A 13686-nucleotide genomic window follows, 5' to 3' on the forward strand; every position below is an offset into this window, starting at 1 on the left:
ATTTCACGGGCTTTGATTGGATAGAAGTCTCACTACGTTGTATTGTGCGACGAGTGTTAAAATCACATGACAAACAGTCAGCTGAGAAGTTGCAGATATTACAAAGTGTATTTAAACTGCCAGAGTCGGGAACTCCGGTAACTTTAATTATACAAATGCTGTAGCTTGCATCTAAAACGGCGTAGACGTGTTGAGGCGTGTCGTTGCGCACTTCTAAATCAGAAGTTACAACAGCTCGCTCGGAGACAGAACACTGGAAGGAAATGAATGTCAATGGAGATGATACCAGCACCTCTGGGGACGCCGAGGGGAGCGAGACCACCCCTTTACTGGGAAATGTGAGTGAGGAACCAGAGAATTCTGCTGCGGAATGTCAGTTGGTCGGCGATTGACCTATCAGTATCTTTATAAATGTTTTCTTATCCAAATGTTCATTCAAATAACTGACCAACCACCCCCCTCGTTTTGGACGTCGTCGTCACCAGATGCAAACCCTGAAATCTAGAACAGAACACCCTAACTTCTTTTCATTTTGCCTCCATCAGCGCTTTGCATATAATGTCCAGTGTGGTGGCAAATCGTAATACTCCATAATAATATGAATATACAAGACCAAAAAGTGATTCTTAGTTTTCTACTGTTGGCAAAACAAATCGTTCCCATAGTTGGAGGGTTAGCTGTGCTCTACAAAATACAACACACTTATTTTGTCTAATCACATCCCATTCAACAATATCTTTTTTTCTCATCTTTAATTAGGTGTTTTTTTACGATTACTGATTTATTCAGGGGCGTAGGTTTCATTCTACGCATTATGTGTGTACACAAATTATATTTAACGGCCGCATCCACAGTAATTTAAAAAATCTGTCCCAGTCACGATTGAAAACAAACCTACGCCCTTGGGTTTAAAGATTATAATGCGTAATTGAAGCATAACAGGCCTTTTCTCGAAGATCTGCGTGGAAGCGCAAGTGGGACATTGCTGTCGTCTTTAATTCCATTGGTTCTGCGATCTGACCCCAGGTTGCCTTATTTCAATACCGTTCCTGCTGTATCCCTGCATCTATATATATACATCTGCTCTGTCATAGTATAGTCTCTGTCATCCTCGACTTTAAATATGTCTGCATCCGATCTGGAGGGCCAGGTTAATCCAAGCCCTGCCACTCTGCTGTGACACTGACACCAGGGCTGGACTCAGTTCTCTTCAGGATATCCCCTATTAGAGGGTTCAGGCAGAGCCAGGCAGCTCTGCTATCCCCAGCCCAGGCAGCTGCTCCGCAGCCGGGGCCTCAGATCCCACCTCATCCTCTCCCGTGCCGTTGGCAGATCCCAAAGAGCATTCCACTGCTGTGTTCCTCCATCAGCTTTAAGTCATCACAACAGTTGTCCAGTTCAGCGTACACTTTCATTACAAAGTCTGTTGACTTTCAAAGTCTGGGTCTGTAGCCTTCTCAAGTCACCCCATTACTTACCTCAGTTGTCTGTGTCTCTCGCTGTAGGGGGCGGGGCAAAGCAGGCCTAAAGGAGCCTCCTTCACATCCTCTGTCTTCAACCTGATGAACGCCATCATGGGCAGTGGGGTTCTGGGTCTTGCCTACGCCATGGCGAGCACAGGTATCGTCGGCTTCTGGTGAGTATGCAAAACAAGTGTTCAGTCGCACGCAGACATCTTCGTCGTAGGTTGGCTTGCTTCTCTCTTGACTGGTTTCGGCACTTTAATGTAGATTTCAGTGTTTCGTTGAATTTGTTTGTCGGTAGTGAATCTTGTTTGTCAGTAGTGAATCTTGTTTGTCAGTCGGCTATCGTGTGTGATTCAGTAGTGATTGTTCTTCCTGTCTCTCTGCAGTGTCCTCCTGGTGCCAGTGTCCTGCCTGGCAGCCTACTCGATCCACATCCTTCTCCAGCTGTGTGACCTAACAGGTGAGCTGTGCTGGATCTATGATTAAGTCAGCATTGTTTCACTTGGGGAGTTTGATTTGGCCCGAGGGAAGATTTGACGCCATCTTGAATTGTACCACTCCTCAGTAGGACCTAAGAGTCCTGTTTGCTAGGGGTGGGAATCTTTTGGTACCTCACGATTCGAAATAATTCTTGGGGTCGATTTCTTATAATAAAAAATTAATAAAATAAATAAAAAACATAAAATAAATAAATAAATAATAATAATGTAAATCGCTAGAAGACTGAATCACGATTCAAATGTGAATCGATTTTTCCCCCATCCCTACTGTTTGCGCTGTCTGACAGAGATGACCTCGTTTGAGCTGAGGAGTTTGTGTCTGCTTCATTCATTCTTTCTCATAGGTATCACTACCTATGAAGAACTCGGAGAGAGGGCATTTCAAAAGCCAGGCAAAGTATGTTTTACTTTATTTTCACGATAGACAAGAAACGGTTCCCTCGATTAATATTTTTTAAATGTAAAAGAGCATCCTTTGTCTTTCAATAGATTCTGGTGGGATGTACTATTCTGATTCAAAACCTTGGAGGTAAGATCACCATCGTTATAAACCGCATTCCATATTCTTCGGTGGATGCCAATGTTGGATTCTTAGCAACACTGGCATCATTATGAGGTGTCATTCTTGCCGTCTTGAGACAGACTTGACCTTTGTACAGTCTTTTTGACGCCAGTTCCCAGGAGTGCAGAGAGGAGGGGGGCGTGGGGAGGGTTGGGCTGGACTCTCTCGCTGTCGTCCTGCTTCCAACCCCCCCCCCCCCGTTTACAACAGAGTCACGGAGAGCCTCCTGCTGGAGACCACAGGGCTCTGCTGCAGCCTGCCAGGTTGCATATCCCCGAGTCACTGATAACCTCTGACCCCTAGCTGCTGTCCCCTCTGCCCCGCTCCATCTGGGCCTGAAATTAGACTTCTGCTCTAATTGATCACTGATGGAAAACCCCCCCCTCAAGCCTCCAAGTGTTGAGTGACCTAATGAGAGCCCCCCCTCCCCTCCCCCGTCCCCTGCCCCCAACTTCCCTCCTCCAGCCCCCAGTACCTCTCCCCCAGATGGGGGCTGAGGTGATACGTCCTCCACAGTCATTAGGCAGCAATCCTGAGTGGATTACGGCCACAACCCTCTGGTATGTTGGTGGTTTTGCCCAGCATGGGGCTGTGTGTGTCGTGTGTGTGTGTGTGTGTGTGAATGCCAGCGCTCCACCAGTGCCCCCTGTGTCTGTCTACACCCCTGGTCCCTTTTATAAGAGCGCAATTAGCCCCACTCAGAGTAAACACTCTTGTGCTCTGCCAAAGGCTGATGGGCCAATTGACCTTAATTACTGTATAGCCCCTGGCTGTCCCACACACTGTGGCCCCTCCCCTCTCTCTCATAATGAAATGAAAGTGGCTCTGTCTTATGTTAAATGCTCTTCCCTGCTGTGTCTGGTGACCGCATGCTCTGATAGGCTACTCTGACATGCTGTCTCCCCCTCCACCCCCCACTATGTTCTTTGATGTTATTATTTCAAGTAGGTTGTGTATTGATTGTTTCAATCTTCTTTACTTCAGGGGTCTTATGTTGAAATGTAAGTATATGTGCGCAAGGTAGTCTGCTTGGTAGTGTGTGTGTGTGTGTGTGGCAGACTTGTACAGTGTGTGAACTTGCAGTCTCCCAGTGCATGACACCAAGGCCATATCATCAAGTTTCATACGTGACCCTTGTGAAACTGTGTATGGCCATGTGAAGCCAAACGCATGTTCTATAAGTAGGCCCACGTTTCCATGGTGACTGCAGACGTTGACAAACGACAGGCTACAGGGGCTGTCGTGTACATTCCCTGTGTGGGCAGCTGAACTGGGGGTCAGCATGGTGTGAGAGTGTCACTAGCACCGCTGGGCAGATTGATCTCAGTAAAGGGGAGTAAGGATGCCCCAATATTAACTCCTCTGAATGAAGCAGCTGTTCAAAGTTGAAACCCTTGCACATAGGATGTTGGGGTTCCCCTTATACAACAGTGTGACCACCCCTCGTGCTGTTATAATCACATTATACAGTGTTTGTGTTTGGCTTTGTGTCCTCTCCAGTGACTAAGTGGGTGTCCATGCTTGTGCCTGTGTGGGCAGGAGGGTTATTGGAAGAATTTTTAAACAAAAACAATTACTGGATCTGAGGGATTATGGGCCAGGGTTAGTTTAAAGGAGCCGGGAAGACCAGCCCCAGGGCTGTTTGGTCGCAGCTAACTTTGGCTCGCCCTTCTTCCTCGACTCACACCCCATAACTGTGCCTCCCTCATCCCAGCTTATCCCACCCATCTCCCTCTCCCTAACCCCAACACTAGCCCCCTCTAATGTGCTCCCTCTGTGTGTGTGTGTCTCTCTCTCTCTCTCTCTCTCCATATCTCTGGTATTGGTGGGCCCAGTCGGACACACAGGAAGTGACCTAAACCCCTGTCTGATTGGCTGTCTTAGTGTGAGTTGGAGTGAGGGGGCCCACAGGAGACTGGCGATTTTCCTGTTTCGTAGGAAGCTGGGGAGGGGGGGGGATTAGCGTCAGGGATCATTATTGTTAGCATTCTTTCCCGCTTTCCTCCGGCCGCCACCTCAGGGCTTCTGCATTTGGAACATCTGCACAATGTCTGCCTCTCGGTCGCTGAGGGCTTAGCGGGCGCTCACTCCAGCTAGCTGCCCGCCTGGGTCACCTCGGAGAGGGAGGGGGGGAGACGAGGACTCACAGACCCCCAAGGAGTCAGGTGGCTGAGCGGTGAGGGAATCGGGCTAGTAATCCGAAGGTTGCCAGTTCGATTCCCGGTCATGCCAACTGACGTTGTGTCCTTGGGCAAGGCACTTCACCCTACTTGCCTCGGGGGAATGTCCCTGTACTTTACTGTAAGTCGCTCTGGATAAGAGCGTCTGCTAAATGACTAAATGTAAATGTAACCTGTGTTCCCTCTCTTACCCCTGGAAACAACGTTACCTTCAATCTCTTGTCTGTCTATGCTTTCACCTACCTAACAGCGTTGACGTGTGTGTTTTTATTTGTTAGATTTTAACAGACAATGTCAATGTTTCAGTGTTTGTGTTGCTTATCGTACAGGCGTCCATTTTGTATTTGTGGCTCTCTCCCCAGCCATGGCCTCCTATTTGTTCATCTTGAAGGAGGAGCTGCCAGCTGCCATCACCAGCTTCCTCAGTCCGGACGCCTCAGAGTACGTGCCTGGTTCTTCACTCTGAGTCACTGTCGGATAACGTTCAGGGGAAATCCTCCGAGCTTCTCCATTCACCCACACACCATATACAATTCCCTTCTCTGTATGCTCCAGCTGAGGATAGATTGATTTGTGTCAGTATGGCGTGTAGATCCGATGTCGTTGGCCATGGCTTTTAACTGATATAAGACTTTCCTAACCACAAGGCTTCTGGAAATGGGCAAGTGGTCCAAAAAACATATGAAAAATGTGGTGGAAGCGATCTCCCCGAACCACAGTACACTAATGCACTGTCTGCAAGGAGCTGTAGTTTTAGTGTAGTGGAACAGTGAGCAGGCCAGAAGCAAACACGCGTACAAGAGAGGATCATTCATCAGCCGTCATCATCACCCAGCATCCTCCTCCTCGCCAGGGTTAGGGTTAGGCCCCTCCCCTCAAACTCCCTGATCGGGCCAGAAAGACGTCCGAGGCCAAGAATGTAACTTCTGTCACTTTATTATCAGTTGCACTGACCGGAGTGAGAGCTGTGTCTGGTCTCGGCCCGATCCGTCAGAAGAGGAGCTTTCCCTCACAGCTGCTTTCTGTTAGTGTTCTCCTCCGCCTCAAATCTTTCACACATGTTCCTCCGGAATCAGAGCGATACAACGGGATATCGGTTCTGCCATTCTAATTACCGCTCGTGCAGAGGGAAACAAAACAGCCGGTTAATGAGTGGCTTTTGGATGGCTAGCAGACTCTGTACTCAACCCAATTAAAGGCTAAATGATTTGGTTGATTTATATTTAAAAAAGCATTTTCTCTTTAAAGGCTCGTTTGTCTTGGTTTCCCAGATTGAGGTGTATGGTTGTAGTCAGTCCTGGGGAGGTTCCTCCTTGTTACGGGCCAGTGATGGAGCCAAGGTCACGGACAGCTGGCTTGGGTTAGTGCTGCTTCAGCCAGATTTATGCTAATCTCCAACACTTGGTGGAGATTGACTCATTGACAAGAGACACAGTCGAACGTCCTGAGTCCTATCCTGCAGCTTGTTATACCGTGAAATGCTCGACATTTCATGGGTATTCCAAGTATCTTATTTTTTTTTCCCTTAAGTCGAGCACTCCTAAACTGCCCTGTGTGAATCTCAACATGGTCCTACATAACAGTCGAACCTCCTCGGTTTAACCACAGGAAAGGTGAATGTGAATGTAGGGTTACGGGATTTCTCTGCTAAAGTTAGGGAGTAGCGCTGGAGCTAAGGCCAGCGACCGAGTGAGAGTTGGGGTCGTGAGAGCCGTGACACGACCAGTTAAAGAGCAGCCCCCATGCAGACAGGGAGACAAGGCCATCGGCTACCACGCTAAACCCAGAGCTGTGAAACTGCCAAGGAAGGGCCAGTGGGTGTTGATGTGTCCAGAGCAGGTGCTGCTGGCTGTGGGAGCCCCATAAACAAGCCTGGAGCCAGCCCCCCGTGACCCTGTGCAATGTCCCCCCCCCCTCCTCCCCTCCTTGGCACATAGTGGCGCCCCTACAGCACCCCTCACCCCGGCCAACGCTCAACCTCGCCGGAGCCAGCATGCCTTCCACATGTGTCACTCCGGAGTCCCCCCTCCCCCTGTATCCCCCCCTCCCCCTGTATCCCCCCCTCCCCCCTGTATCCCCCCTCTCCTTAACTTCCCTCTCCTGAACAAACCACCAAGGCTATCCCTCAGCAAAGGAAAATATTATTCGCCCCTGGAAAAGAATGAGTAAAATGTAGCCCCATCTGACTAAGCATCAGAACAGTTTGCATGCGAATTACATAATTGTTATGGTTTGCGAGGGCTAAAGCCCTTTAATTTATACCACATGATAAGGCTGTCTTTTTGAATTGGAGCACAAAATGGGGACAAATTTCCATGGCCGGTCTATTTCCAGACAGAGTAACGGGGCTTAGGAGGAGAGAGAATCATTTCTGCGCTTCTCATCACGTCTTGACAGGGGAACCGTGCCTGATGTGGGGATGTTGCTGGGAAAAACAACTTGTTCATTGTTACAAGCCTTGTCTCTTCTCCTCCATGTCCTGGGAGTCAGGTGGCTGAGCGGTGAGGGAATCGGGCTAGTAATCCGAAGGTTGCCAGTTCGATTCCCGGTCATGCCAACTGACGTTGTGTCCTTGGGCAAGGCACTTCACCCTACTTGCCTCGGGGGAATGTCCCTGTACTTACTGTAAGTCGCTCTGGATAAGAGCGTCTGCTAAATGACTAAATGTAATGTAATTCCATGTCCTCCTCGTCCAGGGAGCTCTGGTACGAAGATGGCAGGACGTTGCTGGTTCTGGTGACGGTGTTTGTGGTTCTGCCTCTCGCCCTGCTGCCTAAGATCGGTGAGTAGAGGGGGTGGTTGGGGGACAGGGAGAGTGTCATCGATATTGGACATGGATCACAAACCCCCCCAGTCTCTTCTCACTCCCAGGTTTCCTTGGCTACACCAGCAGCATTGCGTTCAGCTTCATGCTGTACTTTGCAGTAGTGGTAAGCTCCTTATCGCTCAACTACAAGTTGTCCGTCTCCAGTCTTTGTACGTCTGCCTAATCTAATGGGGAAAAGATGGCTGAGCGGTTAGGGAATCGGGATATTAATCAGTAGGTTGCCGGTTCGATTCCCGACTGTGAAAAATGAAGTTGTGTCCTTGGGCAAGGCACTTCACCCTACTTGCCTCGGGGGGGGAATGTCCCTGTACTTACTGTAAGTCACTCTGGATAAGAGCGTCTGCTAAATGACTAAATGTAATGTAACTAGAAGTTGTCCGTCTCTGTACGTCTGGCTAAACTACGCCCTCCCCCTCTCAGGTCGTGATCAAGAAATGGTCCATCCCCTGTCCTCTCCCGCACAACGTGACGCTGTATCATCCAGACCATACTCAGGTACGACCTCACTCCACCCCACCCTGATCCAGTCTCACCTCACCTCTGCTCTGGCTGAACCTGAGGGCTGGAAGTTTGAGCCCAGAGCCACGGTCGAGAGATTTAGGTGAAATCCGGGAGATTGAGTTCCTGAACCACAGGCTTTGGCAGCTGACTCAGTCGGTTAGACGTGATGAAGAACAGAAGTGTCCCAGAGCCCACTTCCCTGAAATGTGTGCCACTGCTGAGAGGGAGGAAGTTCCTGTGACCTCGACCAAAACCTGGAAGTGAACCTTGACCTGGTAGAATATACAGGCAGCAAAGGCTTCCTTGTGTGTAATCAAGGAATGGGTTAAATTAGACTGTTGTTTACCTGTCCTTCCACAGCCGAGACTAGGGAAAATAAGATACTGACTGTATATTTTCTCTGTCAAACCTTGCCTCGTCTGTGAACTTATAAATACTCTCTCCTCTCTCTCTCTCTCTCTCTCTCTCTCTCTCTCTCTCTCTCTCTCTCTCTCTCTCTCTCTCTCTCTCTCTCTCTCTCTCTCTCTCTCTCTCTCCCCCCCCCCAGTTCTCAAATTCCTCTGACTCAGACTGTACGCCCAAACTGTTAGTCCTGTCCACGAAGGTATGTATGTCTCAGCTGGCTCCATCGACCCCCCCCCCGAGCTGGTCGCTCAGACCGTGCCCTGGTGGGCAGAGTTAGCGAGCACACGGGCCTTCGTTTCAGAAACCCCATGATGCATTCATTGTTGTGATACTGCTTCATGAGGATTTCAGCACATGTGCAGTGTTCACGTGTGTGTATAAAATCGGCTAGGTTCACACTGCCCCAACAATGTCCAACAAACACCAAACTACTGTTGGTCGTTGGGTTTAGAATGTTTGGAAAGATAACTGTCATTTTCACACTGCCCCCAATAAAACACCAACAGGCACATCACAACGAACCAACACAACTGTTGTTGTTTGTTTGAGCAGTGTGAACTGGCCTTAACAGTATTAGCTGCTAAGTGGCTATGATGTTTTGACTGATGCGTGTTGTAAAGATGGGAAATAACGAAGTACTTAAGTTAATTTTTATGGTATCACTACTTTTTATTTTTCGGACAACTTTTACTTTCAGTACTTACATTTTTTTACACATCTGTACTTTCTACTTATTACATTTAAAAGCCAGATTCGTTACTTTAGTTTTAATCAGTATATGGTGCCTGTATCTTGCCTTTTTAAATTTCCTGTTTCGAAATAAGTACTTTTTCCATCTGTGGTGTGTTGCAGAGTGCGTACGCTATCCCCACCATGGCCTTCTCCTTCCTCTGTCACACAGCCGTGCTGCCCATCTACTGTGAGCTGGACCGGTCAGTGCAGTGTTTTGTACAACGCTTTGGATCAAAGCATCTGATACAATAAGACAATATCTTATTGTATCAAAGCATCTGATACAATAATAACATTTCCGATGTAGTGCGTCAGTGTGGATCGTCCCCCTCGCTGTTTACATGTTGACTGTAAGAGGGATTATTCCTTCACACCCCCATATTGTGTGGTTTCAGGCCCAGTAAGAAGAGGATGCAGAATGTGACCAATGTGAGCATCTCTCTGAGCTTCCTGGTTTACCTAATCTCCGCCCTCTTTGGCTACCTCACCTTCTACGGTAAGTGGCTACGGACACACCTTACTGTATTTCTGTAAAAATCGTGACTCTTGAATTGGGGACGAGGCTTTAATAAACCTCCTATTACTTTGTTCTGGGTCTCTCTCTGATAGGCCAGGTAAACTCTGAGCTGTTGCTAGGCTACGACGCGTACATACCACGTGACGTCATGGTGATGACAGTGCGCCTGGCCATCCTGCTAGCTGTACTCCTGACAGTGCCCCTCATTCACTTCCCTGTAAGTCAAACAACCATGGCCTCCCTGCTCGATTCCCTAACCCAAACCTCACCAGGTGAAACCCCTTGACAGAAAACCAGGTTCCTCTCGGGATGTGTGTGAGTTGCGTGAGATGTGACGCTGTGTCGCTGTGCCCCCCCCCCCCCCCCCCCCCCCCAGGCCCGTAAGGCCGTGACCATGATGCTGTGTGGGGTCAGGCCGTTCTCCTGGCTCGCCCACGTCCTCATCACCTTCCTGCTGCTGGGCATCGTGCTTCTGCTCGCTGTGTTCGTCCCCGACATCAGGAACATGTTCGGGGTGGTGGGTATGTGTCTAGCCCAGCCAGGGCTCCCTGTGGAAGTACTGTACAGTACTGTTTAGCTTTTTAGTTATTGTTAAACTCCTTAGTATTACATTTTTTATTTGTATTTATACATTTAAAAAATTGGGATCCGTATATGTTTATTGTATGCACCTTCCTGCCACAGTAAATTCTGTGTTTGTGAAAAGTTACATGGTAATGAAAACTGATTCTGAAAGAGAGGGTCGGTGTATGCTAGATTTACATTTACATTTAGTCATTTAGCAGACGCTCTTATCCAGAGCGACTTACAGTAAGTACAGGGACATTCCCCCCAAGGCAAGTAGGGTGAAGTGCCTTGCCCAAGGACACAACGTCAGTTGGCACGGCCGGGAATCGAACTGGCAACCTTCGTATTACTAGCCCGATTCCCTCACCGCTCAGCCACCTGATCTCCGATGAACCGCTGTGAGCAGCTGGGGTCTGACTGATCATCTGTCTGCTCCAGGCTCCACCACGTCCACCTGCCTCCTGTTCGTCTACCCCGGCATGTTCTACCTCCGGATCAGCAACCAGCCTCTCACCTCCTTGGGGTCTGTGGGTGTACGTGTCATCGCCTGCCATCACTGCTCAGTTCGCTGGCTGATTTCAAGCTTATAGCTGCGATCACCCTTCTGCTTTACTGTGGTACTTCTATAAGAACACATCTCTGTTCCTCTCTCATCCCAGGCTGTGGCTCTGCTGGTCTTTGGTCTGTTTGTGGGCATACTCAGCCTGAGTGTGATCGTTGTCACCTGGACGCAGAACCCCTGAGCAGCACCACCGTGGAAGGATACTTGAAGGGAGACTGGATGCACACAGGGAAACGGAGCAGGGGATCAGAGACATCTCCTGGTAACAGTGCCAAACGATCATGTGGGTGACACAAATAATGTTATGATTACTGACTTATTTATTACACTCAGTGATGTGCAACGCAAGTCATATTCTCATTGACATTACAAACTTGTTAAAAACTAATTCTGGTGAAACTGTATTGTTGCTGATTGTTCTCTTGCAAACTGGTTTACATTCAGACAGACACATTTGTTATCTTGAGTAAAATGATACAATGTTCACTGATAATTTGGTTTCAGTGCTAAATACAATCATCACACTTACCTTGAATACATGTGTGTGTGTGTGTGTGAGCTGAAAATTTGAGATTTTGATTTAAGATGTGTAATGTCATGTTGTGCTTGGCAGTTATGCTCCATCAATGTGATTATCTGCCTGTGATTGAAGGCACTCTGTACAGTGGTATAGAGGAATTATACGCCTCAAGATCTTTATAAAGATTCATTTAAACAATGATGGTTACAATGGCATATTTTTTCACACGTGACTTCAGTGCTTGTTTTGACAGATCAAAATTGTTTTATCCTGTAAAAATGTGTTCCAAACTTGACTGAAAGGGGAACTTTTAGATTTTTATGTCCAATTTTGGTTTCTTTAATTGAGCGCTACAGATTTTTTTTATTTATTGAGGAATGATAATTGCTAAAACGTGTGTGTCTGAGAGTGATTGACAGGCTTAGTATTGACGTTGGTCCAGTCACTCCAGAGTGGAGCTGGAGGTCCTCTCTAGCTAATGAAAGCCAAATGGCCGGTACGTTTCTAATCACAATGCTGTTTACATTGTCTTGGTGCTCCTTCTGGAACCCAGGGCCGTCAGACTGCTGCTTCTAATCTGAGGAATTAGGATGACTGGCCCCGTATCCCTCCCTAAAGCAGGGGACCGCCCAATCCTTACACCACCTCAAAGGAGGGTCCCCAATCCTGGAAATCTCCCCAGCCTGTCTCTGTTACTATAAGGGACTTTCCTGTTCAGGAGAGATGGAATGTACCATTTCCAGCTTCAAGAGGGGTGGATTGAGTAGGAGTATGTTAGCTAACTAGAGATTGAAGAGTGAATAATGTCTTATTTCTAGAGTTTGAATGATCATAGAGATATTAAATCGCTTTCCTGCTCGTGTGATTCATCTTCCGTGGTTGCAGAAGAGTTTTCTGAAAAGCGTGGTGACAGAAGCACAGTTGTTAAGCATTAACAGAAATCAAGGCCTGTGTGGTTCACCACTGTTGTCTGTTCGAACATAGGTTCTCTCTGATAGGGTGCTAATCATAAACACAGCACACCCCCCACCCCCACACACCCACACACTGATGACAGCCCTGCTCTGGTTCCCATGGGAACTGACCCGCAAGGTTCAACCACTGCACAAGATCGCCACCTAGTGTTTGAAAATACTTACGGTCACACCTGTTTCACATCCCCTGGAAGTGAAGGCCAGCCTTTCAACTAACTAATTCCTGGCCCCCCAATTGTTGACTTGGTGTGTTTGATTTAGCGTAAACTGCTGGGGCTGCATAAGAAAATGCAGATTGATTTCCGAAAGCATGATGAGGTTGAGCTGTTTTTTATGCAGAGCGGAGTTGTTTTAACGGCCGGCCCAGCCTTGTGTCCCAGGCTGAGGGAGTGGGTGTTTTTGTTTGGTTAAACTCACTCACACCCCTGGGCTTTGGTCCAGCAGTATGACAACAATGTCTCCTAGGGTAGAATGGGAGAGGGGCAGAGGGCCCAAATTAAACCCCCATCGACTACCCTGGCCCCTTGTATTATTTCAAGAGGTGTCGGTTGTGTTCTTTGAAAATTGTTTTGTGTTGTTGAAATCCAGGACACATGGTACCATTGGTTCCTATCCCCTGTCCCAACTATGACCTTGTGTGTGTGTGTGTGTGTGTGTGTGCATAATAGACATGTATATGCCTGTGAATGTGTGCATGGTGTCTATTTCTCCCAGCAGCATGTACCAGATCCATGTCTGCTTACCTCAGGTGGCGTCCGCTGGTTGCCTCAGGTGGTCTTTGTGAAAGTGCATGCACAGGTCTGGAGATCACGTCTCCGCTGCTGAAGTGCGGTCTCGCTCTCGACCTTGCGCAGGATGCAGAGGCCTCACTTTCTGTTCCCCGAGTGCGCGCGGCAGACGAGGCTCTACAACTGTAGCACGTCTACAAGTCTGGACAGCATCTGGTTCCTGTTTACGTTTACAACCTGCTATAACCCGTGGAAGTCACTGTGACTGGACGAGAGGGGTTTGTTCGGGCCCGTTCACCGTCGATCCTTCGCAGGGGTCGCTACAGTTGACTTGAACTATCGTGGAATGCGCTGCAGCTAATATCACCCGATGTGTTATCGTAGATAACGGGATCTCCCCAGATGACGCGTTTCTCTAACCCTCTGTCTTAATGCCCTGTCTTCCTCTCTCTCTCCGAGGCTTTCATCCCTCCCCCGACTACTTCTTCATTTCCAATCAATTTCCACGGTCTATCACTAACCGTGCTTTCCGTGTCACAAGAAGAACATTCCTCTCTCTGAAGTCTCTGTTAAGATCACAGTTGCCTGTTCACTTACGCTGTTCCAGTCATAGAAGCAGCTTTTTCTTCATGTGAACACTTACCA

The 13686-nt window shown here is 48.2% G+C and overlaps 1 protein-coding gene across 1 annotated transcript; it reads left to right on the forward strand.

Moving 5' to 3' along the window:
• The first annotated feature begins 105 nt into the window (after window positions 1-105).
• Window positions 106-11537, forward strand: slc38a6 (solute carrier family 38 member 6). The gene is made up of 16 exons (XM_067242525.1): window positions 106-338; window positions 1506-1636; window positions 1853-1926; window positions 2311-2363; window positions 2456-2495; window positions 5071-5149; window positions 7405-7490; window positions 7580-7638; window positions 7956-8030; window positions 8584-8640; window positions 9294-9373; window positions 9569-9669; window positions 9783-9907; window positions 10067-10211; window positions 10696-10790; window positions 10917-11537. The coding sequence occupies exons 1-16, from the start codon at window positions 264-266 to the stop codon at window positions 10998-11000; spliced, it is 1359 nt and encodes a 452-aa protein (XP_067098626.1). The 5' UTR covers window positions 106-263; the 3' UTR covers window positions 11001-11537.
• The last annotated feature ends 2149 nt before the right edge of the window (window positions 11538-13686 follow it).

The sequence above is a fragment of the Osmerus mordax genome, chromosome 9, assembly GCF_038355195.1.
Source record: "Osmerus mordax isolate fOsmMor3 chromosome 9, fOsmMor3.pri, whole genome shotgun sequence".
Classification (NCBI taxonomy): domain Eukaryota; kingdom Metazoa; phylum Chordata; class Actinopteri; order Osmeriformes; family Osmeridae; genus Osmerus; species Osmerus mordax.